We start from the raw sequence: 27,966 nt of genomic DNA, 5'->3' as shown, positions 1-27,966 counted from the left end.
AACTGAGTAGTTTAAGAATGACTGCAATGATTTCCTGTTTTATACCACTTTATTCAAACCTGAGCACCTCAATATAAAACTAAACACTGGTGAACTGTCATTTTCCTTGCTAAGCCCAAATTACTGCAAATTTACAATCTGCACATGTAAGTTTCTGCTAGCAGTTCAACATTTAAATAGATTAAATCATCTTTTCTGACACTTGGTAGATTTCATATAATGAAAATAACTAAAGAATTAGTGCAATATACTGGACAGACCAAAATAAAATGGACTTTGGAAAACAAACTTGCAGAGTTCATTACAGACAGACAGTAGTACTTATGTTACAGGTACAGGAGCATCATTTATTACTGTTCTACCCATGAAGGAAGAACTTAATCCCCTCAAATCCTGGGGGAAAGAAATGTTAGCTCTTTAAAGTAACTGTACATATTGTATATTTTTAAGCAACTCTTAAATAGTACAGAGTATTAAACAGATGTAGACTACAATGCAGTACCCTATTTACAGTACATTAATATCCCAATTTAAAATCAAGTTAAATGTACATGATTGTTAGTGCACTGACTGATTTGACTTTTACAGGGACATAACTGTGTTTTGGTCAACAGTGATTAAACACAAATCAGACTCCTACTTTTCGTTTTACTTGGAAAACTCTCAATAGCTTGTGAAAAACTCTTGTTATGTTAGCAGTTGAATTCATTGGTTCTGCCATTTGATAAACAGAAAACAATTAAATTAAAACTTGATTTTATCACTTGAAACTGGGTCGACGAATTTACATATAAGCGTAACAACTAAAAAACCAATTGTTCTGCAAGCACAGGATCTAGAACATGTTAATGCTGCATGTATTTTGTAGTTAAATTATGAAAATGTGGAATGTATATTTAAATGGTAGATACCCACATAAACAACATTTTGCATAAATACTGTGAATAAGCTTATAGGATCTTCAGAAGGTGTTATAAGTTAGTTATTTTTCCCATACCACAAATGGACAATCCCAGGTCTATTTGTTATACTTTAACAGCAACCACTATCCAAAGCTTGAGGAACTAACTGGTTAGCTGCAGATCCATGGAGTAGTTTGGTCTATCCCTAATGACATGTGATACAGTTTATAAACCTTTCAACTGAAGCAAGTCTATTCAGCTTCCTTTCCCCCCCTTTTGCTGAAACAGCCAGTGATACATGCATGTTATTAAAAATTAGGACAAAATCATTCTGTATTAGAAATGACTATTTCATAAGTCTCTTCGATTTTGGAAGCTGTATTGGGCCAGGTTAAACACTCCAAATTCCATTGTTATTAACAAGTTAGGAAGCAGAAAATATTCAAGACAGTTTAAAGTAGCTGAAGATTTAGTTACTACAGCATTGACTCTTAGTTGGTTGTGTTGGTTCAGTAAGATCTACTCCTCTTCCTCTGACAGAGTTGGCCCCTGCATTCTGTGGTTCATTCTTTGGCAACTTTTTAGCTACAAAACGAGAAGGAAGTAAAAATCAATTTTTAGGTTTCAAAGTCTATTTTAGGTGGTTTATTTTGTCTCCAAATAGTACACAAATGCCTGTACTAGTTTATACGGGGCTGCCAATCCACAGGTATCTGCCTAGTGATCACCTGCACGGTTGCCTTCAGATACACAAGATTCTAAAGGACAATGCTTATGTGAATTGACAAGTTTAAATAAATTAACTAGCCTAGCATGGGAACAGAAAAAAAAAACAGATTATACAGCAGAGTTTACATAAATATATCTATTCCACAGTTTTCCTTCTTTTAATCTTCAGCTTTGGTGGAGCTACAAGCTTCTGCCAGTGAATCCCAGTGCAAGTGCTCCTGGAAATGCTTTCCAGGTACACGGTAAGAGGGCAGAAAGGCCCACCCAGCATTTAGCATATCTGCTTTCCAAGTTAGGCTTTCCAAGTGAAAGTCAGCAATAAGAGAAAACAGCAGAGACACCAAGATAATAGCAACCAGCTTCCCACTACAGCCTCATATTTCCCCACAAGAACTCCTACTCCCCAGGATCAGGGGACCCCTCTTGGTCAAGAAGTTATTCTACAAGAAGTGCTGCACTGATACAATGCATTCTGGATACAAGCAATGGTTCACTAATATTCTCAGACCATTTAACCTATACATAAGAGAAGCATTTGAGTCTTATGGTAGTAAATAAGAAATTATCTAAAAGCTAAAAAATGTTAGGGACTACACAAAAATCAAAATGTTAGGGACTGGCATTTATATTAACCTATAGGTTTGTATAATACTGTTCTTTCCTAACAATGTTTAAACAGAAGCTGATCATTTATGTACTTGTACAATTTTGTACAAGGTAACAATATCTGTCTTTTGTTCACCTTAGAACCACAAACAAACCTCTATCAAATAAAGGCGAGAAGCTTGTTTGCCAAACAGAACTCAGGGTTCAGAAGCAATATTTATGCACTTTCCATATCATAGCAGCATTTCCATACAACCCCATTTGTAAAGTGTAGATTCCATTAAATAGTTGACTTACCAATTGCCATGAATATTTCGTTTACATTCATTGATGTTTTAGCAGATGTCTCCATGAACAATAAACTGTTGTCATCTGCATAAGACTGTGCTTCCTGTAAATTAAGCAAGATTTTTTTTTCACGTACTTGTGGTTTAAACCGGGGGTCGTCAAACCCAGTCCGCGGGCCAAAGGCCTCGGTACTGGGCTGCCGCCGGCTGCGCCTGCCTCTCCCCCACTGCAGCGAGAAGCTCGCCAGGCCGCGAGCAAAGCAGCCGCCTAAGTAGCCGTTTCGCTCGCAGCCCGGTGAGCTTCTCGCAGCAAGGGGGGGGGAAGAGGCAGGCGTGGCTGCCGGTACGCTGTCAGATGCAAACACACATGTGTGGAGCTGTTGCGCATGCACGTTTCCGCCCCCTGCTGGCACAAACATGCATGCACGGCAACTCTGTACATGCATGTTTGCACGCAGCTGCGGCACGTTTGCGGCGCCTGGGCCTCCGGCTCTCCCCACCCCCAGAGGCGGTCCTCAATCACAAAAAGGTTAGGGACCGCTGGTTTAAACAATATTTTGTTGATACCAGCCGAAGAATAAATATTGTTTCAAATCTGCATGTTAACATAAAGGTAAAGGTAAAGGTATCCCCTGTGCAAGCACCGAGTCATGTCTGACCCTTGGGGTGATGCCCTCTAGCGTTTTCATGGCAGACTCAATACGGGGTGGTTTGCCAGTGCCTTCCCCAGTCATTACCGTTTACCCCCCAGCAAGCTGGGTACTCATTTTACCGACCTCGGAAGGATGGAAGGCCTTGAGCCGGCTGCTGGGATTGAACTCCCAGCCTTATGGGCAAAGCTTTCAGACAGCTGCCTTACCACTCTGCGCCACAATTTACAGCTAATTAAAAATTTGCCCCATTTGAGTAGAGTCCAGCAGCATCTTAAGACTAATAAATCTATTCTAGCACAGTATTTTATGGTCTACAATGTGCTTCTTCAGACCAAAACATGCATTTGATTAAGTCGTTTATAGTCCACAAGAGGTTTATTTATTTATATTTATTTATAATTTGATTTCTAGACCGCTGCTCCCAGCGAACTGGCTCGCGGTGGTTTACAACATTTATATAAAACATGGTAACAAAATCTTACAACAATAAAATCCCCAACTCTTACCCCAATAAAATACACCTAACAATGAAATACAAGATGGCGGTAAGACTAAAAGATCTCCCCAGCCTCCAACACATATAATTTGGTGGGCTGCAGTATCTAGGGGTAAGGACTACAACAGGGTGATTCTATATGGTCTAATACCCAAGAACTTGGGGGGGGGGGTTGAAATTCCCCAGTACTCATTGCACCCAGCCTCAGCCAAATGCCTGGTGGAAGATCTCCATTTTGCATGTTGTGGCATTTCAAAGAATTTTCTAACAAATGTGTTAATTGCTCACATCCTAACCATAATAACTCTATGAATTAATGACTTCCAAAATACCCTATCGTTAACAGCCTTGCTCAGTCTTGCAAAATGAAGCCATGGATTCCTTGAATGAGTCAACCAATCTCATAATGGGCTGTCCTCTTTTCCTGCTGCCTTTAACTTTTCCTAACACTATTGTCTTTTCCAATGACTCATCTTCTAATAATGTGATCAAAGAATAGTCTCAGTCTGGTAAATTTAACTTCTTGAGAGTGTTCAGGATTGATTTTAGATAAACCTAAGTACTACCATATTTTTTCACATCAAAAATCGGAACCTGAAGTTCTGGGGGATATTTTTGGACATAACAGGAACCAAAGGTGAGAATACCTATTAAGCAAGTAAATCTGAAGCAAAGAATAAGCATTTGAAAATTTAGAAAAGCTCAAGCAATTAAAACTGAAACATGGACACAAAACTGCAAACAAAATCAATGTGAACCATGCAGAACCATTGAGTTACAAGATAGGTGTATTTTCAAGTTTCTCCCCTCAACTGTTTTTATTAAGAATGCCACGTCCAATGCTAGAAGAGACGATAGAGGAACAGCCTTCACAGTAGCTATCATTTTTAAACAATCACATTTCTTCTAATGGCCTTCCACTTGCCATTCGGTTCCTGACTTTCGTTTGAACACTCAGATGTTGACTGAAGACACTTCTGTTTGTCTTGGCTTTTTGTGATTATCTCATTTCGTTTAGTTAGTATTGAACCTTGATTTTATATTTAGAGCACAGGCCTGCAAGCAAAATGATTCTTTAATATCTGTACAGTGCCTAGCAGTTTTAGGCACTTTGTGAATATATTTCCTTAGAGAAGGACTGAGCCAATGTAGTTTTTAATGGATGCAGGATTGGACTTGGATGAGTAAGACTTGGAACCATCTCTCCATTTACTCTTGAAGTTTCCTGAGAGTTTACCTTGTGGGATTTGTATGAGAATGAAATGAGAGTACCTATTTCATGTTTCCTTTAATTTCAATATGAATGTAATTAAATTTAGCAGTAGTATTAATACTTAAGGCCAAACCAGCCAATGAGCAACCTCCAGTGAATGTTATCTTAAGTACTAAATTGTTCTAGGGTTTCTAGGTGCTCCAGGAGCTTCAACTGTTGTGGTTGCATGCAACCAATGCTCTCCCAGCTTCACTGGTTCCAGATAGGGGACTGGATCAGATTCAAGTTTTGGTTCTCACCTTCAAGGCCCCAAACAGTCTGAGATCTTCGTATCTAAGGGACTGCCTTTTCCACTATGACCCCCGAAGAATGTTAAGTTATAGCAAACAAAATCTGTTAGGATCCCTAGCCCAAGGAAGTAAAATCGGCCTCAACACGGGCCAGGACTTTTTCGGCTCTGGCCCTTGTGGAATACTCTGTCAAATGAGAGCAAGGCTCTTAAACTGTTTAGCAGATCCTGTAAGACAGAGCTTTTCTGCCAAGCCAATGGTTGAGGCCTACAACAACTTTATAGCCTGCTGGCTTTCCAGTAAACCGAATTATTATTTGAATTTATTATTCCCCCTCCCCTTTTTTTCATTTGGGGAAGGAGACAGTTGGAAACTATATTCCCAGACAAGGAGCAATAAAAAGGGGATGCCAACAGGGAATATCATCTGGCACGTTTACATAGAGCATTACACCTTTCAAGTACTCCAACTACAACACACAGCATTCACCATATAAGGTATGGGGCATACTGCTCCACTCAAAAACTCTAGATTACTACCGATATTTTCAGCAAATATGAAAATGCAGCATAAGGTATATTTAATTCTACTTGTAATATATTTCATCCTATAGTATAATATTTAAACATGGTCTATTTCCCACATACTTATACTGCCAGACCTTATTTTGATGTTTTGTTGTAGATTTCTTTTTAAGGAAGCAAAAAGCTGAGATATTAACCATAATACAAAATCAAAGTGTTTTTCTGACTACAATGAAACAAAATGATGAAAGAAGCTGTAATGTCTACATGACATTTGGTCAAAGCTACAAGTTATGATCAAATCTAAAAACCAGAACTTACCTGAAAATCTACAGCCCTTTTGTTAGCTAGATCGGCCTTATTTCCTGCTAAAGCTATTACAATGTTAGGACTTGCTTGCCTCTGAAGTTCTTTTACCCAGTTTTTTGCTCTTGCAAAGGATTCCTGTTAAACATTAAAACCAAAATTGTTGATTTCAGCATCACTGGTTAGAAACATCTTCAGCCGACTTTATAACATTAGCTTAATATGACCCTGCACATGCTGTTTAAAAATTACATTCTCAATGCTTTACTTTTCCTAACATTTTAATTGAAGCACTCTAAAAGTGTCAACACATTTACTTGGGACAAAATTCCATTTTCTTCAGTGGAAATTTGCTTAGGATTGAAGGTGATTTAAAGTTGTGCTCTGTGTGACTGTTACTCCAACAATATAATTTTGGGAATACCTCAAAGCTGATCCCTTATCTTAAACAAAAATGTTAAGGTACTTCTTTCATTATCGAAGGTGCATATAGTTGGAATAAACCTGACTGAAGCAACTATCTCAGTTTGCAAACATGAAACCAGCTGAGGTCCAACGAACACCATAACCAAGCCTTGTCCAATAGATTAATTTGGGAAGATTTCTGAGTACTCTGATAAAAAGGCAAATGTACATGTCAGCTTCACCCCTTTAATCAGAACTACCACTGATGCAACGTGGTATACAATACCCACCTAGGTCTAGTATGCACATAATGTGCTAAAGCAGTGTCATTTCTTTAATAGGAGCCCTCTCCCCTGTATATATAGCAAACTTCAAAGCAAAGTGCTTTTCAATCATGATATGGAACGAGTCTGCTATATGAAGGGAAAACAAGAATCCCTATTAGGCACATGCAGGTTTCTAGGAAAGCCCCTAAAGGAACTCTTCAGATTCCAGTTTAAAACACTTTGTCCAGACACAAAACCCTGATTAGAAAAAACATTATGTCTAACAGTTACCGTATTTGCCAGCATATAAGACGACTGGGCGTATAAGACGACCCCCCAACATTTCCACTCAAAATATAGAGTTTGTTACATTACATTACAGTACTATGGGCCACTATGGGCAGCTATGTCTATCCCAACTGAAGTGCACCTGGCGTATAGGACAACCCCCCCCCCCACTTGGAGGCATGTTTTTCAGGGGGGAAAAGTAGTCTTATACGCCAGCAAATACTGTAAGTCTATTTCTTTGTTTTGGCCTGAACTCATTTTTTGTCTCGTCAACGCAAGCAAATATTAATCAGCCCCCAAGCTTAGGCTTGCAGGCCCCAGCAAGAAGGATGGACAAGTCCTCATTCATGCAGGTGCAAGCACACAACAGTGGTTTTCAGGAGGAGGAGGAGCTGGAAGAACTCACCAGGAATGGAAAGGTAGCATGAGATGAAAGTGGAAAGGGGATAGGGGAAGAAGATGAGTGGAGAAGAAGAGGGAGAAAAAGCAAAAGTGGGGAAGACTTGTCATACCATAAAGCAGCGGTCCCCAACGTTCATCTGGTTGGGGACCGCCTCCGGGGGTGGGGGAGAGCCAGCGGCCCGGCTGCCGCAGTTGCTCAAAAACGCGCACGCGTGGAACTGCCGCGCATGCACGTTTTGGCCACCAGGGGGCGCAAACGCGCATGCGTGGCAGTTCCACGCAGGGGGGGAGGCAGGCGTGGCCCGGGGGTTGGGGACCCCTGCCATAAAGGACACACCTGCTGCCACATACCGAGGCAGAAAGCAATGAAGTGTTTAGGATATGTGCAGTATGCTGAAAAAAATTCAAGGGCCATATAAAACTCAACTTGTGCAGCACACAAAATGGCTATTGCTTTTCAGTTATGAAACCAGATTCAAATGAATTTGTTTTTAAAACTGACAAACTTAAGTTTGTTCTTTACCAATTTTATTGCAGAGTGGATAGGTATTACAATATATTCTCATATCTAAACAAAAAGGTTGCTGAAACCCATAAAGGTGAAAGAGTATCTCAACAGTTTTTTGAGATTGTACAGCTCTTCATCAAAATTGCTATCATTCATGTATACGTGCAATAGATGCCAGCAAAACAGTGAAGACTTTCTAAGTTTCCTGCAAAAGGTCATAGATGGATTATCATATCTCATTAGATAATTGTTGTCTGTCTTCTAACTTAAACCTGTATTTTCATTTAAAAACATTTTTGCTACTATTATAAACATTTTAAAAATATATCATCCCTGATACATCCTGACAGTCCAATCAAGCTAATTCTATAGCCCATTTTCCGTAAAATGAGAAACTTTTCTCCTATGAAAATAAGCAGAAGATCCAGGGCAATCCTGTAACTTTGAAGTCAGCCTCATAGTGCTCAATGGGACTTACTCTCAGGGAAGTGAACACAGAATTGCATTGATAAGCCATAGCTTTTGTCCTTCACATGCTCTGGCAAATGCCAGTGAGAAAATCAGTTATTTGTTCTCAAAATCTGGGGGAAACCCCAGGCTTGCAGAAAAATCCTAAAGCTGCTAAAAGAGGAGGTTACAAAAAAGCAAAAATGCAAAAACCCAGAGAACGGATAATTGGCTTACCTGAAGAAACATTCTCTTCATTGGGGCAAAGTCTGCTAGGAATGGTTAGGTCACACCTCCACTTGCTCCAGGCAGGGCTATGCAAATTAGTATGCCTTTACTGGACGGTAGTGGACTGACCCTTTCCAGGCATACAATTGCCAATAAGCTCCACAATAAATGTAGGCAGACGTAAATCTTAACCTTGTTTAAGATAAGTTAACAACAACAGTAGAACTTTTGTTCCTTCATACAACTTTGCAACGTAACATCCAAATATACGAACTATAACAGTGGTGGGAAAATATGCTGGAGGACTTCACCCCACTGAAGAGAAGGATTCTTCAGGTAAGCCAATTATCCGTTCTTCTTCAATGGGGGGGAAGTCCTCCAGCAATGGTTATATAGAACAGCTTAACCTCAGGTGGGTAAAGGTAAAGGTATCCCCTGTGCAAGCACCAAGTCATGTCTGACCCTTGGGGTGACGCCCTCTAGCGTTTTCATGGCAGACTCAATATGGGGTGGTTTGCCAGTGCCTTCCCCAGTCATTACCATTTACCTCCCAGCAAGCTGGGTACTCATTTTACCGACCTCGGAAGGATGGAAGGCTGAGTCAACCTTGAGCCGGCTGCTGAGATTTAACTCCCAGCCTCATGGGCAAAGCTTTCAGACAGCTGCCTTACCACTCTGCGCCACAAGAGGCTCTACAGGTACCAATAATTCTTATTCAATGTTACCTCTTTTGGTTTGCACCTGATTCAAGACACTCCTGCCAAACAACATCCCTTCTGATACTCGTGAATCTATTTTGTAATGCTTAACAAATGTTGTGGTAAGACCATATGGCCATTCTGCGTATCTCTTTGAGAGGTGCTCTTGTCTGAAAGGCTGCAGGTGAAGCTGATGACCTGATTGAAGTGCAGTAATATCTGTGGGTTTTTTCAGCCCTAAAGTGTCATAGGTCTGTTTTATGCACTGCCTAATCCAATTTGCAATGGCACTCTAAAATGCCTTATTTCCTAGATGATCAACAAATACAGCATCTGACAAATGAAACCCTTTGGTTCTGTCCTGATATACCTTTAATGCCTTCCTCACATCCAGCCTGTGCCATTCACTTTCCCTTGGTGCCAAAGGCTTAGGAAAGAAGGACGGAGATATAATCAGTCCATCAGTATGAAGCCTTGAGTTAAGCCTCTGGTATGAACGAGGGATCCATTCTGAGTACCACTGAATTCTTATGAAACAGTTTGTTTTTCTAATTTGATAGAGCTTTCCCTTCTGCCACATTTCTAGCTGTAGTAATTGAAATCAGAATGCCACTTTCTATGATAGATACTTTAGTTGCACTCTTTTAAGTGGTTCAAAAGGATGTTTTAACAGTGCCAATAGCACTTTGGATAGACTCCACATAGGAAATCTGTGTTGGCCAGGAAGTGCTAACTGTGTGGCACCTTTCAACTATTTATGAATTAGTTCATTATTTGTAATGCCCGTTAAAGCCCATAACTTCTAAGCCTGCCTCTAGGGTAGATACCTGGCATTTTAGGATGCTTGATCTAAGACCTCTTCCTTCATGTAGAAACCCAAAATGTCCTTAGGAGGAAGATTGTTGGGACAGACTCTGCAACTTCTAGACCATGTCTTCAATGTCAACCAACTATAATTATAAATACGCCTGGTTGTTGGCCTTCTGGCATGAAAAATGATCTCAATAATATCTCTAGGAATTCCAGCATTCATTAACGTTTTCCTCACAGTATCCAGACCATCAGCTTCAGCCACTGAGAATCTGGATGCCATAGTGAACCTTGATTTTTCAGGTCTGCCCCTGCTGGTAGCAGTCAAGGTTGCTCCATCTTTTGTTGAACTAGATCCAAAAAACCAAGACCTTCTCGGCCAACAAGGTTCTACTAGTAACAGAAATGCTCACATATCCCTGAAGTTGCTGAGCACCCTGCTTAACCTTTGTGTCAATGGAAAAGCATACAGAAGGTCCCAAGGCCACACTTGAGTAAATAAATCCGTCACTTCTGCTTTGTTATCCTTGTACCTGGGCATAAACCTGTCCACCTGATGATTCTCTGCTGTGTCAAACAAGTCCATCACTGTGATTCCAAAGCGCTGTTATCTGCTGGAAAATCTGCTGGTTGAATTTCTACTCTGAGTGGTCTACTTCTCTTCAGCTTAGCCAGTCCCGTCATGTTTGCTGTTCCTTTTACATGCTGTGCCTTTAATCCCAGGACCGGTGATGAAGCAAATTATGTGGGGCAAATGGGAGGGAAATTTATAACATGTGCTGACAGGACAGAAACCAGTGATCTGTAGCGGAAGATTCTATGTTTAGTAGACTGTAATGCAAAGGTGGTTTGCCATTTGCCAGCCTCTGTGTATCAACCCTGGACTATTCTGGGTGGTCTCCCATCCAAGTACTAAGCAGGGCCAAACCAGCTTAGTCTCTGAGATCTAACAAGATCAGGCTAGCCTGGGCCCTCCGGGGCAGGGCCTGTAGTATTTGAAGTTAGCTTAGTAAGTAAATGGTGCTCTCCCTGACTTCCTTGCAACTAATCTTTGTTCATTTTTGCCATAAACTTACAGCTGAATTTTTAGCGACCTTGTAAAGTTCTGAAGGCATCAGATATTCAGAGATGGTTAGCCATCCTGTTTAGCTTTTGCAATTTGATGAGACGGAGTTAGCCTGGCCTATCTAGGTCAGGGGCCCTCATGGTCTCCTCAAGTTGTTCAGCAACTTTGAATGGTCTCTAAAAACCCTTAAATGACTAACTTTGCTGATTTCTTTAACCTTGTCCATGATGAATCTAGCGACAGAATTAGGCTAAACTTTCAGGCTTTATGTGATCTCCATTAACAGCCACAGGAATTGTTCTATCTGAAGTCTGGTAGAGACTTTTGTGTCAGATATTATTTCAGATCTCCCTCCTTTCTGAAGAACAGGCAAGGAAGCTACTACAAACTCTGACTGTATTCCCTATCAGCATCAGAAACTGTGGGATATCAGTACAAAGTCCCTGTCTTTCTAGCTCTGGTTTATGAAACAGTAGCTCCTGTTTCTTTCCCCTGAAGCTAGATCCCCGCCTCCTTTATGACTTCATTTTTCTCTTGCTGAAACTGAAACTGAGTCCTCACTGGGAAGTGACTAACTTTCCTGTTATTGACTGAGAGTCCATAAAGGCCGAGTACGTAGGAAAAGGGCTTAGAGGCTGCTTCTCTCCACATACCATGGTCCTGGTATTCCTTGGAGGTTTCCCATCCAATGCCAGCCAGGGCCAGCCCTGCTCAGCCTCCCAGCTTTGCGGAACTTATTCTAGCCTTGACTATCCAAGTCAGGGCTCTTGGACTCATTAGGTCTGGAGACCTGCCTGCTACGGGCTGTGGGATCCAATTAGTCGCCACTGTCAGTCCACCACAGAGGGCACTAACGGGGGGGGGGGGATTAGCATGCTCAGATTAATGGTTATCACCATGCTGTTTAGTCTGGGCAAAGGCTTTGAAGATACGTTTACTCATCATGCCTCCCCACCCACTCTGCACTCTTGGCACAGGTATGTTACCAATCTGTGCCACTGGAGACAAAGGCCAGCTTGCTTTCCTCCGGCGCCTTCTGATTGTGTCAAGTTCTGTCAGGGAGTGTTTTGCCTCTCAAAATGGAGGCACAGTTGCTACAAGCTGAGCTATTTCCCCACTCCCTGCACCAGTAAAACAGGGGTGAGGGATTGGCCATTTGCACTGCTGCAGATGAAGTCCCAGCTTGTTCTCCTCCGACATCTTCTGTTTGTGCCGAGTTCTGCCTGGAAGCATTGTGTCTCTCGCAGTGGAGGAGGCACAATTGCTACAAGCCAGGCTATTTCCCCCTTCCCTGCTTCAGTAGAAAGAAAACGAGGCATTTGCACTGCTGCAGTCAGCCCCAGCAGGGAGGAGGTTGCAATTTCTGGGTGCCCTTACCAGACACCTCTGCCTGATGGTATGGTTCCGTGTCTAAGCAGACTCCTTCCCTGCCTCCGTGCATTACTTCTTCGTCTTGGAGGTCAATAAAATAGCCTTTTTTATCCAATGGAGAATTTCCTTTTTCAAATCCTAAAAGTACACCATTCTGCAGAGTCATGGAGCTTTGCAATGAAGGTCCTGCTGGAGCAATTGGAATGGAGAGGGTCAGCCCACTGCAGTCCAGTAAAGGTGTACTAATTTGCATAGCCCTGCCTGGAGCAAGTGGAGGTATAATCCAACCATTCCAGTAACATTTCTCCCACTGAAGAACAGTTCTGCACCAGCACAGAGAATTTTTCTCTGAATGTTGTTGTGCCACTGCAGAAGATGATGAGACTCCCCCTCAGCAAAGTTTCAGGCAAGCGGGGGGGGGGGGAGGATTGTTGTAGCTTACTCTCCCTTGGGGCAACAATGCAGCTGTGGCTGAATCTACTGCACCTGCATTTCCCCACTGTGAAGCTCAGGGGGAACTGCTGCAGACTCTAACTGTTCCCTTTCACCGATGCAACAAAGGACTCCCCCCAGTAAGTTCCTCGCAAACAACTCTCCTCTGCTGACTGAAGGCAAGCAGGGGAGAAGGTGAAGGACAGGACCTGCCAGCACTGTCATTGTTTCCATTAGAGCTGCAGAAAGAACTAATGGCTGGTCTGAGTCTGGGTTAGAAGAGGGAAGGGACCAGGGTGATAGCAAGAGGCCCATTGGAGGGAAACAGAAAGTAAAGAAGGCATGAGTGACAAGAGAAGAAGGAATGGAAGAGACAGAATGAGGGGTCCTAAGTGACAGAAAAGGTGTGAAGGAGGATGAAAGGCAGAGGGTATAAATTGCCCTGTGTCTGCAAGTTCCTTCAGAGTTCCCACTTGCTTTGTTTATAAATTCCAGCCATTTACAACTTTCAGGCACCCTTAAACTTAACCGGTATAACAAAGAAAATATTGTATTTTTATACCTCCTAAGTTTTTGGGCTGAATACTAGGTCCAAAGAAAATCAGGACCTGTGAAATTACACATTCAGTTGCTTCAAAATTTATAAGCCAGTTTGTTTGGACAGTTATTTTGAAACCCAAAGCACAGCCAGAAAATCTCTTCACCACCATGACACATCGTAAAGCAACTAATTCATAATTTGAAGGCTTGTGATACCTTTAAATCACTACTAGATTAATTTCACTTACCTCATTGGTAATATCATATACAACTATAGCTGCCTGAGCTCCTCTGTAGTACATTGGTGCCAAACTGTGATATCGTTCTTGACCTGCTGTATCCCAGATTTCAAATTTTACTGTTGTGTCATCAAGACACACAGTCTGTGTTAGAAAAGCAGCTGAAAAGAAAGCAACAGGAATGGTGATTATGTACTTCTTCTTTAGATCACTAGAATATGCACCACAGCTATATGCAGGCCATTCATTACCACTGAAAGAACAACCAAATAAAATCAGACCTAACCATAACCAATTTAGTTCTATGGTGCTTAGAGCATAGACAAATCCTTCTTGCAAGGTTTCTGCTTCCTAAGATTATATTAATGTAGTATGGCAGCTTTGTAAATGCATCCCATAGTTTATACACTATGTCCAGAGCAACATATGATATATTGTGCATTCAATGTAAAACAAATTACTGTCAAATGTCTATCATTCAGAATCCGGAACATTTTCTGTGTGTGTGTGTGTGTGTGTTTTTTTTTAAACCATTGGTCTGCCAGCTAACAGAGGAGGAAGATGGGAAACTGAACTATGCGGTGACAGCTCAATATGTATTTTAAAAGTAAAAAAAAAAACACTCTGTATTCCAAATCTTCCAGTATGATGATTTCAAATTAGCACAGCTTGTTCTCAATTTACAACAGTTCAGTGTTCTTTCGGAATCATATCTGAAGATAAAGACAGCTGCTTTGCATTCATTTCTTTAGCTTGTGCAGAACAAGCACACTTTATATATAAAATGTTTGTTTTTGAGGCTGTATTTCAGATCTAAGGCATAACAAAGAACAATATTTTAGTTCAGGATAGTTTCAGGAAATACTATCCAGATTTGTATCTTGTCCCACATTTCGCCCATTCTCCAACAAGTGTGATGGTTACCAGTAGAATTCCGGATCAGACTTAAGGTTCAGGTAATCACCTTAAAAGTCATATGCAATCTGGGCCAGTGTACTTGAGGGACCACCTCTCTGCCTACATCCCTCAAAGAGCTTTATGCTCCGCTACCTCTAACCACCAGCTGGCCCAACCTTCCCAGGCCCCCAAAAAGCTCACCTGACCTCAACAAGGGCCGCAGCTTTCTCCATCCTGGCTCCTACCTGGTGGAATGAGATCCGGGCCCTAATGGAACTAGAACAATTTCACAGGGCCTGCAAAAGAGACCTCCTCCACCAGGCATTTTCCAACTGAAAACCAGGCTGTTTCCCTGATTTTCCCTGGATAAGAGTAGCTTCTTGTCAATTGCAAAATGATCTCTAGTGTTTCTTCCTTTTCTGAAACCAGTTTGAACATCTGGTATTTTTCTGACTGCAATACATAGATTATTATAGCCCCAAGTTTCCATCCCCTACTAGCACAAACCCACCCCAAATATTGAAGGTGGAACTCCCCCCCCCTCCTAAAGGAGAAAGCAGGCTCCTCTGGTCCCACAGTAAGTGCACATAATATCACTCATACCCAGATGATCAAGGTCAGGCCCTATGATACATTCAACCTCCCCTCCTCCAACAAGTTCATCAACTTTGAAAAAATTTAATTAGGCTATACAGAAAGCAAAACACTGAAAATGATAGCAAGCAGATACATATTTCCAAAGCCTGCTTCACCCTTCCCTTGTTACAGTAGTCAGTAAAAGCTGTACCTTTACCACAGACAGTAGGCATCAACAGGCTACAATTGGTCCCTCAATGATACCTCACAAAATTCAATATCAGATTACCACGGCAGGAAGTTGACAAACAGGCATTCTGCCTCCCCAAGACAAACCCCTCATCCTAGGGCAGGGTTGAATGGGTTCTTTTAATGAAATTCTCTAACGAGAGTGGGTGCATGCACATGCTTACAGCTCACCCACTGATTCTCTCCCTCAGTAAAATCTTCCCACATGATTAAATACTGTAGGTGAGCCTAGAGTCCAATGTTTGAGACATCTCATAATATACATTTCCATCAACCATAAATGGGACAGGCTTGCCACTGGTGGGTGCCATTCATCTGTCCCTGGGGATTTCTTCAGTAAACTGCGGTGAAATACAGGATGAACATTTTTATACATTTGTGACAACTGAATTTCAACCATTACATCATTGGTTACTTTTATAATCTTAAAAGGTCCCGTGTGCTTGTAACTCAGTCTTTTACATGGTTGTTGACTCCTTAATGTGTAGCGGAAATATAGACCTGGTCCCCAGTTTAAATGACCATGGGGATCTCATGATCAGCAAAGGTTCTTTGCTTTGGTTAATGTCAATTTCAATTCCTCCCAAGTGGTCTGGATTTGTTCCACTCACTTTTGCAAATCTTCTAATGGTTCTTAGGTTCATAGACATGCCAGTACTTTGATGCACAGCAAAATGCAGCAAGTCCACCGGGTCCTGCTGAAAGCTTATAAAACACCAGAGATGTTGTCCTAATATTTGATTTAAACATTCAGTTTGGCTACTGGTTTCAAGATGATAGGCTGAACTCAGCCCTGATTCAATCCCTGCTAATTTTAAAAACTCCCTCCAGAATTTGGCAACAAACTGAGGGTCCCTAACCAATATTATCTCCGTTGTTATGGTGTAGAGTCTATATATATAAATGTTGTACAAACATGGAAGCCAACTTCTGTGCCATGGGCAAGAAGGCACAAGGTACAGAGATGCTTGTTCAAAGAACAGGTTCACCACCACAAAAACAACTTTTTTTCATGATTGGTGAATTCTTGGACACACTTTCTGTGGCCTAAAATACCTTTACTGATATCCCATATACTGCTGGTTACCTGTTTCTCCCAACTGCTGTCAATGAAAGTTTCACATTTTTTTCTAAACCCAAAGATTTTTTTAAAAGATACATTTCTTGGAAGGAATCTATCATTCTTTCATATCTTCTGTATAGTTCCTCAGTGTATTGTTTCGAACTTTTGTTTATTTTGTCCTTGTTTAAGTGTGTGATCAATTTCTTCCAGGACATAAAAGCTTTCAATTTCTTCTTCAGCAACATCTGTAGTTAGGGTGTAAACTTGAGTGGCAATTATGTTGATAAGCTTTCTATGAAGTCTGGTATTATTTGGTCATTTAAAAGGTAGCAAAAACAGGTCATTATTGAAGAGGCCAAAGGGAATTGCAGTTAAAAGATTCTGCAGTTTCACACCATGTAGTTCTTTCAGCAAGGGAGACTCTTCTGATTTACAATATATTCTGGGTACATCTAATGATACGAGTCCTGACTCCTGAAAGTTTATTTTGGAATATGTTTTTTTCAGTCTGCCATAAAATAGACTGCCATTTTATTTATATTCTATCACCATTCAGCATCTGAGAATTCAGAAGCTAGTCACTTTCTCAATTTGAGTATCGCATACTTGCCCCTTCCACCTATCCACTTTTGTCAAACAGTGATCAAAGGGAACAACGAATATTGTGCACTGTTTCAGCAAACAGGTAAAATATTTCATAACACCAGAATTGGTGGCAACCTATATCTACAACAATGCAAAAAAATAAAACAGATGCTCTTTTAGACCCATTATGCACGGGGGGAATAACGCACATTCGGGGTGGAATGGCGGCGACTAAAATCACTGATAACGCATGGTGCATGCCGCTGAAAAAGCCGCGTTCGCGAAACGCGGAAGAAAGCGCAGCTTTCGGATGACCGGGGCGCAATCAGAAGTGGCGCTGGGATCGCCGCGTGCATAATCGGTTACTCTGGGTTTTGCCACCGTCGCGCCCCACCCCATGCATAACCGGTGTGCATCGCGTCTTCCCCCTCCGTGTTTTCCATGTGACCAGAAATCGCCGTTTCAGCGGCCATACATACTGGGCCTTAGAGGGACAAAATAATGTGATACATTCATCAGAGATTAATGACATTTATAACATCTATTTTAATAATTTAGTATTTGCAAGGAAAATAAAGTTTATTCCACCTAAGGTACCAGATTTCTGAGGGCTTAATTTAAATCAATGTTTTACATGATGGAATGATACTATGACAGCTTTTTTTATTTATACAGAATATTGTCAGAAAGAATGAGATCTATTGAAAACTCCACTATGAGGTACAGCTAATTTTAAATGCAAATGCCTATAGCCATTGTATCATAATTTTTTATCCATATACAATACTGTCACAAATTCTGATGCTACTCAGGTTTGCCCTGCCCTTTTCTATCAGGACAATTCTATTAATTTATAATCTTTCATAAGAAATGCTGAATACACAACACATACCAGAACACACTATTTACTTTACAAATATAAATATAACAAAGCTAACAAGAATGGTATTTGTCACAGTAAACAATTCAAAACAATTATTACTCGTGGTGCTATGTACTACAGATGAATATAAAGAATTATGAATATAAATGTAATTTTTACTCACCTCCAATTGTACTCTCCTGAAACTCATGAAACTGGCCTTTTACAAAACGAAGCACCAGACTTGATTTGCCAACAGCAGATTCACCCAGAAGAACTAACTTGAACTGACATATTTTATTCCCAGCATTGGGCCCATTGGGTCTAGTTGCTCCCCGGTTGGCCATGTCCAAACTAGAAAAGAGTCCCTTGTTTCAGATTCTTAGAAGGAAGTTCCCAGGATGTGAACTTTACTGCTTCTTCACCTCAAAGTAACCTGGCCCAAAAAAAACAGCATTCAGAAATCTGATATATAAATACATCATTAGTTTATTTTTTAAATCCTCTTACTAAGCCCTGTACAAGTATTTTGCAGTTTTATTGTACAACAGGAATAAAAATGCATACGTGTAAAATTCATCAGCATTTAACAAACCATTTTTTTCCAAAATGATCAACTATTTTAAGTGCCAGTAAATCATAGATTATAGCAGCTAAACTGGAAAAATTCATAAGCGAACACCTTTGGAAACACGATAGGATTTACTTGATTTAAAATAATAATAATAATAATAATAATAATAATAATAATAATAATAATAATAATAATAATAATAATAGCTCCATAATATATTGTAAACGTTTTGGATTTTTTAAATTTAAGCATGGTGATAGAAAAACAACAAAACAGCCAGAGAGAGTTGAAATAATTATTTGAAAAACAGTCAAGGCACTGGTTATCCAGAACATGCCTTACAGCAGGGGTCGTCAAACTGCGGCCCTCCAGATGTCCACGGACTGCAATTCCCATGAGCCCCTGCCAGCGAATGCTGGCAGGGCCTCATGGGAATTGTAGTCTGTGGACATCTGGAGGGCCGCAGTTTGACTACCCCTGCCTTACAGAATAATCACATATCAGATAACTCAAATTCCAATGTTATTTTAATGCAATATACACATCTTTTAGCACATGTTTAAACAAAATATGAATATATAGTTTGTACAACACATCTACAGAATTATCATGTCAATGCACTGCTATGTACGCAATAAGATACAGTGGAGAAAAGGTGATAGCCAGCCCTTTGCGCCTCATGTAATGCCACACAAGCATGAGTGTGTGTGTTTTTTTTTTAAGTGTGAGGCTTCCACTAGAAGGAAGCAGCCACAAATAAGACCTTGTGAAGCCCTGTAGTTATTCATCTACAGATTTCCTACTGAAATCACACATTCATCTTGAAGAATGCACAAACTAATGATACGAGTCATTCTACTCCGGATTTTGGTATAATACATGGTAAGCCTGCCTACATTAAGTTTTCCTTCCATTTAAAAATGAAAACTAAATTATTTTTTCAATTAAACTTTAAACAATAAAAGATTCAAGTCTGCATATTTCTACATTGTACCACACCAGTCTAGACCCTGAACAAAAGCAAAAAGTTGCTGCTTAAGTCAGATTTTTTCCACTGAACTTCCTCACAACACTTTACTGGACCACCAGCTATTTCACATCCTGTTCGGAACTAAACAGTACTTACTCGACACTATCCTTCTATATCCTTAGCAGAAAGAAACGGCAAGCCCAGGTGCAATAAGACACTAGCTGCTTCTCCACTTATTGCAAAGGCTGCTTTCTGTTTTCAAGGATTGCAATGTTTACTTCAACTCTAGATACAGTGCCATGTTTCCTTCACATAGTTTCTGCCCTCTCTTGTTCTTGCTTGGCAGGCTGGCAAAATCCAACCCAACTGAAGTCTCTATCCTATATAATGAAATTTTCACACTAAAATATATAAAATATATAAGATATATATATGTGATCTGTGCTCACTCCTCCCACTCCTACAATAGATTTCTGAGCGGCTAGAGAGTTAGTGACCGCCATGGTTTTTAACCGTTTTAAGAGTATGTTTTTTGGAGTCTGTATTGATGTATATGGGTTTTTAACAGACTGTTGTAACCTGCCTAATATGAGAGTTGTGGGCAATAAGTCGAATAAATAAATAGATTTAGGTAATTTTCTATTTGGAACTGGACTCCACAGACATAACTACTTGCTATACTATTTAAAATTATTATCGTTACCACTAGAACTTAATTGTTAAGAGTAAATTGTTATGGATTTCTTACTACCTACATTGGAAATATTGAAAACTTCTAGGGAACCCCTAGTGCTGGGCACTTAAAGGCTTGTTGCTTGGGACTATGAATCTGAATTAAAGTCTTGGCAAGACTTGCTCCAAAGTGTGTTCCAAATGTTTAAAGCAAGCTTGCATAAATCCTGGAAGAACACTGTGACAGTATGAACTTCGATGACCACCTTCCTATACGAGTACTTTAAACCCTGTCCTTGAACTCCTTGGTCATGGAAGCTGACAGAACCAGGTTAAAGGTAAAGGCATCCCCCTGTGCAAGCATCGGGTCATGTCTGACTCTTGCGGTGATGCCCTCTAGCATTTTCATGGCAGAATCAATATGGGGTGGTTTGCCAGTGCCTTCCCCAGTCATTACCGTTTACCCCCCAGCAAGCTGGGTACTCATTTTACCGACCTCAGAAGGATGGAAGGCTGAGTCAACCTTGAGCCAGCTGCTGGGATTGAACGCCCAACCTCATGAGCAGAGCTTTCAGACTGCATGCCTGCTGCCTTACTACTCTGCGCCACAAAAGGCTCTAGAACCAGGTTCCCAGACTACAAAATTGAACATGTTTTTGTTCTACCAACTCAGCTCAAAAAACTACAGAATAAATCCATAGCACGCTATCAGGCAAATAACACCATATTGGTTCAATGGAAAGAACATCCCACAACAAATTCTGGGTTAGAATAATGGAACAGTACTGGAGCAGTGACAGTTTAACCTACTTCACCAAAAAATGGCAGGAAAAAACCCATGAATCTCCAAAGCCAAGTTATATCACAGGATTATTAGGATAAAAAAAGAGAGGAAACTATCCAGAATTCGTGGAGAAAGAGTGGGGAAAAAATAAGTAAATCCTTGTTTTGCATGTGGCTTTCATCAAATATTTAAAAAGCCTCAGCTACTGCAAAAACACACACTGAGCAACCACTACTCTGACAAGGATACATTGTTGGGCCCATATTGCTTCAGTGATATAACTGCTGAAGTTTCCTATCCGAGACACAATTAAGAGTGTTAATTTTGATTTTCCTCTTTTTTTTGTAGCAATTATATACAGAAACTGTATTTCAGTATTCAATAAATATGCAATTCCCTATAAATCTTTTCCTTCTCTTTTGTAAGATTTCTTCTTATTCTACATCCCACAGATATTTGTGCCAACCCATGATAGTGGCTTTTGGAAAATTTCAATTCTGCAACAAAACATTCTTGCTGCTGTCAAGCAAGTTGTAAATCTACATAATCAAACCTGATACATTTTAAAGAAATTCTAACACTATCTTAGGTACCACTGATGTTTCAGATCCTGTAATATCTTTAAACATTTAGTGGGCCTGTTTCCATATACCTAATAGTAGCTTATAACAGCTTTCTTTCATGTATACATCATGGGATCAATCCTAAAAAGATATACTCAAAGTCATCTCATTTTATTTAGCAGTGCTTGGGTATTATTTTAGGATTGCAAATTATTTTAGGATTGTGTTACTCCACATCTGCTTCCAACTTCAGCTGTGAATTAGAACGTCCAAATAGCCTTCTCCCAGAAGAAGAGTTGGTTCTCATATGCCGCTTTTCTCTACCCGAAGGAGTCTCAAAGCGGCTTACAATCTCCTTCCCATTCCTCTCCCCACAACAGACACCCTGTGAGATGGGTGAGGCTGAGAGAGCCCTGATATTCCTGCTCGGTCAGAACAGCTTTATCAGTGTTGGGGCAAGCCCAAGGTCACCCAGCTGGTTTCATTTGGGGAAGCGCGGATTCAAACCAGATCAGAAGTCCACACTCCTAAACACTACACCAAGCTGGCTCTCCCAGAACTTTTTATGATTTTGACTATTCAACTGTGGATCATTTCAACTGATAAATCTTTTTTTTTTACTTAGCCTTTACAAACAGGCATTGGAGTTGGATCCAACCACCTTTTCAGCAGGTGATAAAGGAAGGAGGATTACCCCTGAAGCATCAGAAAAGGCTGTCCTCTGAGAATCATGGAACCTGCACGGACAAACGCCATGTAGAACAGGGCCTATTGTAAGGAGGGTAACTAGATTAGATTGCATGGAAATGCTGGCTGCATCCAACACTAGTTGGATCCAAAATTGTAGTCTTAGTTCCCCCCAAATTTGTAGTCTTTTCTTTGTCCAATCATGAGATCAGTTTGGCACAGAGCACATCTTTTTGCACAGTGTTAACACAACATGTTCGTATAAAAGCAAACAAAACACATTCTCAGTGACAATATTTGCCACAGCTCATCTTTGCTTAGCAATCACTACAAAATGCACTCTGGTCAATTTTCTTTGTCTCTGGGGCCAGCCCCAACATTTAAGTCACTAATTTTTCAGCAGAGTTTTGTATTTTAGTGACATACTTTCTAATGATTGTTACCACCAAACCCCAATCCTACATGACCTGGATACTCCAATTTGAAGCGATGCCCACAGAGGTATTGGCTGGCCATTTTAGCTGTATGCCAACAAACAAACAAACAAACAGCGTTTTTTTATTTGTGGTGCCCAAGCTCTGGAGGATTTACCCCATTACATACTTGACTGCTTACTTTACTCTCAACCCAGGGCCAAATTCCTCAATGAGATCTTAAGGGGCTCTAAATGTCCGTCTGTTGCTGAAAAGACAATCTATCTTTTATCTGACCAGGTTGATAAAGTAACATATAATACCGCTCTTTTTGCTTTGGCTGCAAGGAAAATAAGGGCCAACATTATTACCATTAAGGCAGGCTCTTAATACTCTTGCACTCTGTAGTCATGTATGCTGATTCAGTTCTTTGGTCTTAAATTTTATATTTTTATACAGTTCTTTTAATTCTATTTTACTGTTTATAAATTTGTATTTTATATTTTGCAAAGGCCTATTGTTGTTAGGTGCGAAGTTGTGTCCGACCCATTGCGACCCCATGGACAATGATCCTCCTGGCCTTCCTGTCCTCTACCATTCCCCAGAGTCCATTTAAGTTTGCACCTACTGCTTCAGTGACTCCATCCAGCCACCTCATTCTCTGTCGTCCCCTTCTTCTTTTGCTCTCAATCGCTCCCAGCATTAGGCTCTTCTCCAGGGAGTCCTTCCTTCTCATGAGGTGGCCAAAGTATTTGAGTTTCATCTTCAGGATCTGGCCTTCTAAGGAGCAGTCAGTGCTGATCTCCTCTAGGACTGACCGGTTTGTTTGTCTTGCAGTCCAAGGGACTCTCAAGAGTCTTCTCCAGCACCAGAGCTCAAAAGCCTCAATTAAGGCCTATGGCTATATACAAATAAATGTATCACTACATGACTTTGATGGCCCAGCCTAGACCTTGTCAGAGTCTAAGCAGAGTCAGCCCTGGTTAGTATTTGGATGGGATCCACCAGGGTTGCTACACCAAGGCAGGCAGCAACAATCTACCTCAGGACATCTCTTGCCTTGAAAACCCTTCAGAATCACTATGTCAGCCATAACTTGATGGCACCAATAACAACTTCTTCATAATTTCACAGAATTTTATTAAAGATATGATTATATGACATTAATACATTTAAATAGGGCAAAAACTCCATCTCAACAAAAAATTAACCTCTATCCCTAATCAAATATCTCCCAAATTTCACATAATTCCAGTGTTATTAAAAAGTTCAATTAACAGAATATTGGAGCTAGTATAGAAAACAATTGATTTTTTCATCTACCACCACTGAATGGCACAACCTGAAATTTACATACAAACATCAAAAACAACTTGCTGTGTCATACAAAAAATGTTTTGATGAAAAATGATTAAGCAGCCTTGGATTAGAATTGGTCAGTTTTTTTGGTCAATCCCAGCCTGTCCCCTTACTTATTACAGCTGCCATTCTACGTGTTTTTTGCACATGCAGGTTCTATGATCCAAAATACAGACTTTAGGGGTTGGAGAGTCAAAGGGAACATTTTCCTTTCTTTGTCACTAATAGAAAAACTGGTTGGATCAACCCTGTTCAATTTCCTTTCAGAACTACTGAAACACACTACAATAAAATCACTGCTTAAAATACTATGACAATGAAATTTTGAGATATCTGGCCCAACTATCAAAGTTCTTCATTTGAACATGATAGTTACAAACAGATTTTGAAAATATAGTATTTCAGTACTCTGTTGTCCAACTTCTTGCTAAAATGTTGGTTTTATGAAGTTACCTACTTTCTGCTTTGGTGGAATAAATAGGCTACAACAATGAGCCGGGTAGAAAGAAACATCAAACTTTATCTTTCTATGAGTATCTGAACACTTAAGACTAAATGGAAGCGAGTTGGAAAAGCTATTTGTGATTAGGGTACGGAGGTCAGCCTTGTTCTGAGAAGAAACTCAGATATTTCTAAACTGGTCCACATTCTTCCATGAACCTAAGTAGCTATTACAAATCAACTACATATATTTAACAACCAGCCTCCCCCAACCCTTTAAAAAACAATGTTTGAAAGTGTATCACATTCTTTCCATCTGTAAGAACAGTCCTGAGCTTCAGGGAAGAGTGGTAGTTTAACATGGAATGTAAAAAATTGATAAATGGAACTTAGTTTTCCCATAACCTATAAATGATTTCAACAACAGTACTAATTAATATTAATAACTATAACAGAGGTAACGGACTGCAATAGTGCAAACAGGACCGGGGCAGAATGCATGAATAGATTTCTGGGAGGGAGGGAACAGGGGCCCTGTAGATGTTGCCGATATTGCTTGGTCTCAAATAAATAAATAATAAAATAAATAACAATGCTAATTTTTTGAACAGAATATTAAAAGCAGAAAGCAAAATTAATATTTAGCATGTTACCCTATAAATGTCACCATTATCATGTGCACTGCACAAGTTTTTACAGTTCTGTCAATTATAATGTTCACAATGGACTCTATTTTCCCCTAAGATTACAAAGGCAATTCTTTCAGAGTTCTGCATTGTTTGCATTTTTTCTACAGAAAAAAGCACCACCAATTCAAGAATGAGCACACTACTCCACTATTACAGAAGATTTTTTTTTTGCCATTAATGATTTTGATTACTGGTATAATTTGACAACTTGACAAAGGTAGATCAACATGAATTGCCCATAAAATCAAATTGTTATAATTATTTCAAAGAGTATTTTCATGAACCCTCATTACAAAATAAGTATCTTACATTTTTCAGCCTTCCCTTTTTACTCTTTTTCACTTGTCATTTTAAGTTTCAAGGCAAACTGTGGAACTCATACAGCAGGGTGGTTAAAATAATTGCCACCTACAAAAGTATCCAATTTAGATCTTGCCACTGCTGTGAATTTAGGAAACTACAATATGCACATATTTGTCTACTATTCAGGGCTATTTTAAGAATAAAGTGTATAAAATACTTTAAATGCTGTCAATGCTATATAAAGGCTAAGTCGACACAGAGGCAGGCAGTGGCAAAACACCTCTGAATATCTCTTGCCTTAAAAACTCTATGGGGTTGTCAAAAGTCAGCTATGGCTTGACAACACTTTTGTGTTGTCAAGCCACAGGCTTATAGCTGAAGCTATGAGAAGCAAAAACACCATAAAATGTGATATTTTGTTAAATGTGATTCAATATGTTTGATTATTTTAATTAATCTGGGCATTGGTTTATCAGTGCTTCCTTAACAATGGCCTCCTAAACAAGAGTTACATGTTTCTAATCTCATTGACTCTGATGTAATACAAAGGGTGCAACTTTGTTTAGGGTGGCACTGTGAATCATGCTACTAAGATGATGCCTACAACACTTTTTAGATAAATTTAAATTTTATCTGAAATGAACCAACATGCTATTGTTTACTGTAATACTGATTATACTGTTTTTACATAACCATTCAATTTCTTTCAATACACCATCATGTGTAATGTTATAGAATAATATAACTTTCAACAACTAATATTTATGTTTATGCTTTCCTCTGTAATTATCTAGGACACAGAAGCTTTGTGAAACATACACGCATAAAGATAAAACTAGATTTTTAAAAGATGTCAGTACAAACACATCCTCAATTTTAATTTAAGAAAGTTTGGCATTTATAAGATATTATACTTACAGGCTATATATTAAGAAGATCATTGTCATACCTAAGAATAATCAGAAAACATAACTCAAAAGTACTCATCAGCAACTTAATTTCTCATTTACTTGCACTATTTAATTTAGCTTTGGACACTAAAGCCAAAAAAAAAGTAGGTTAAGTGTACCTTTAGTAAGAATGTGACAAACCACAGTCAGTAAAATCAGGCAGCTCAATTCTATGCATTTAAAAGTCCCAGTAGTTTCACTGAAAATTATTCCCAAGAATGTACACAAATACACCTGTAGTTCAATTATACAAATCATGAAAACAGCACCTCTATGAGGACTATTTAATTCAAACTAAACCCAATTGAGTGTTCAATGCTATGCAGGTGCAAGTTCAACTAAGCTGAATGGAATTTATTCTTAAGTGTCCATAGCAGTGTAACCTTAGTTATACTTGCTGGCTGGGATGAGATCTGACAGTGACAGGACAGTGTATTAGGAAGCCCACCATGAGAGCATTCAATAATGGTCTGAACCCACACACACACACACACACACACATACTCTTAATGGCTTTTGCCATTTGCTCCTTTGCTTCTTGAGTTTAAATATCCGTATTATCACCCTAGTCTTGCTTTTTTTCAAGTAAAACCCTCTTCAAGAGCCAAAAAAGTTTCCTGAACAGCTATTACTGAAGTACAAGTATAAATTACAGAGTAAAATTGTCATGTTCCTCCTCTGCTTCAAAGAATACATGAGGTCACAGCCAACAACGACCTAAACTTTCAGTTATTTTTTACAGGAGAAGACTTCCTTCTAAATGTTTTTCAGTCCTACCCTCTAAACACCTCGGCTAGCAAACGTCAGCAAAATGACAGCAATATAAACGTGAGTTCCTGCTGCCTTCTCTACACCTCTGAATCGGTTTAAATCTATCTATTCCAGCCTGCTAGGGCGATTTCAGCCGACTAGGTTTTGTTCACGCCGTAGAACCGAAAGCAGAGGGAGCAGCTTTCCCCCTGGTTATTCTTGGGGCCTGTTTTCTTGAAGAACTCCGGCCTCATTGCTGGCGAGCGGAAGGGGTGCCGATCCCCCAACACTTCTCACTTCCTACTTGCTGATGCGGCTTCCCTCGCATTCCTAAGCCCATCCTGCGAGCGGCCGCCTCTCTCAATCCATCCCTCCAACTCTTCCATCGGCCCCGCCTCGCTGCTTGACACAGGAGTAAGAGGAAGTGGGAGAAATGGGGGCGCCATTTTGAGGGTGGAAGGAGCCAGCCTTGCTCAACGTCCCGCCCGGCCACTGGAGGCCCCGCCGGCGCCACTAGAGAAAAGGGGGGCAAGAGGAGGGCGCCTGCCTGCCTGCCTCTCGGAGCGCCGGTCGCTCCCTTCCCCCACCGACTCCGGCCTCAGCGCGTTACCTGGCAGTGATGGGAGGTGGCGGCCTTCCTACCGCTTCAGTCCGCCGCCGGAAAGCGAGCAGATGACTGCCTGAAGGCAGGCCGGCGACCGCTGGCACCTGGCGACTCGCACACAGAAGATGAGGGACGGAGGTTCTTCCGCGCCTCACGGTGGTGGTAGGGGGGGGGACGGCCGCCAACTTCCGTCTCCCTCGCCTCCGCCTCCTCCTACCGGACCAAAACACAAACACGCCACTTCCTCTTGCCACGTCACCACGCCCACC

At 40.4% G+C, this 27,966-nt stretch overlaps 1 protein-coding gene across 2 annotated transcripts; it reads right to left on the bottom strand.

Annotated features, from left to right (window-relative positions):
• Positions 1-30: 30 nt before the first annotated feature.
• RAB5A (RAB5A, member RAS oncogene family) lies at positions 31-27,966 on the bottom strand. Of its 2 annotated transcripts, XM_077302628.1 has the most exons (7): positions 27,704-27,966; positions 26,312-26,342; positions 18,123-18,374; positions 13,716-13,867; positions 6,022-6,144; positions 2,535-2,628; positions 31-1,487 (listed from the first exon to the last, which is right to left on the bottom strand). In XM_077302628.1, the coding sequence occupies exons 3-7, from the start codon at positions 18,283-18,285 to the stop codon at positions 1,372-1,374; spliced, it is 648 nt and encodes a 215-aa protein (XP_077158743.1). In that variant the 5' UTR covers positions 18,286-18,374; positions 26,312-26,342; positions 27,704-27,966; the 3' UTR covers positions 31-1,371. The 2 variants fall into 2 exon arrangements, with proteins under 2 accessions (XP_077158743.1, XP_077158742.1); XM_077302627.1 differs by lacking the exon at positions 26,312-26,342 and having other exon boundaries at positions 27,704-27,964.

Source organism: Paroedura picta, chromosome 11 (genome assembly GCF_049243985.1).
Source record: "Paroedura picta isolate Pp20150507F chromosome 11, Ppicta_v3.0, whole genome shotgun sequence".
Taxonomy (NCBI): Eukaryota; Metazoa; Chordata; class Lepidosauria; order Squamata; family Gekkonidae; genus Paroedura; species Paroedura picta.
Note: the sequence above shows the minus strand (reverse complement) of the source record. Positions and strands in the feature narration are given on the sequence as shown.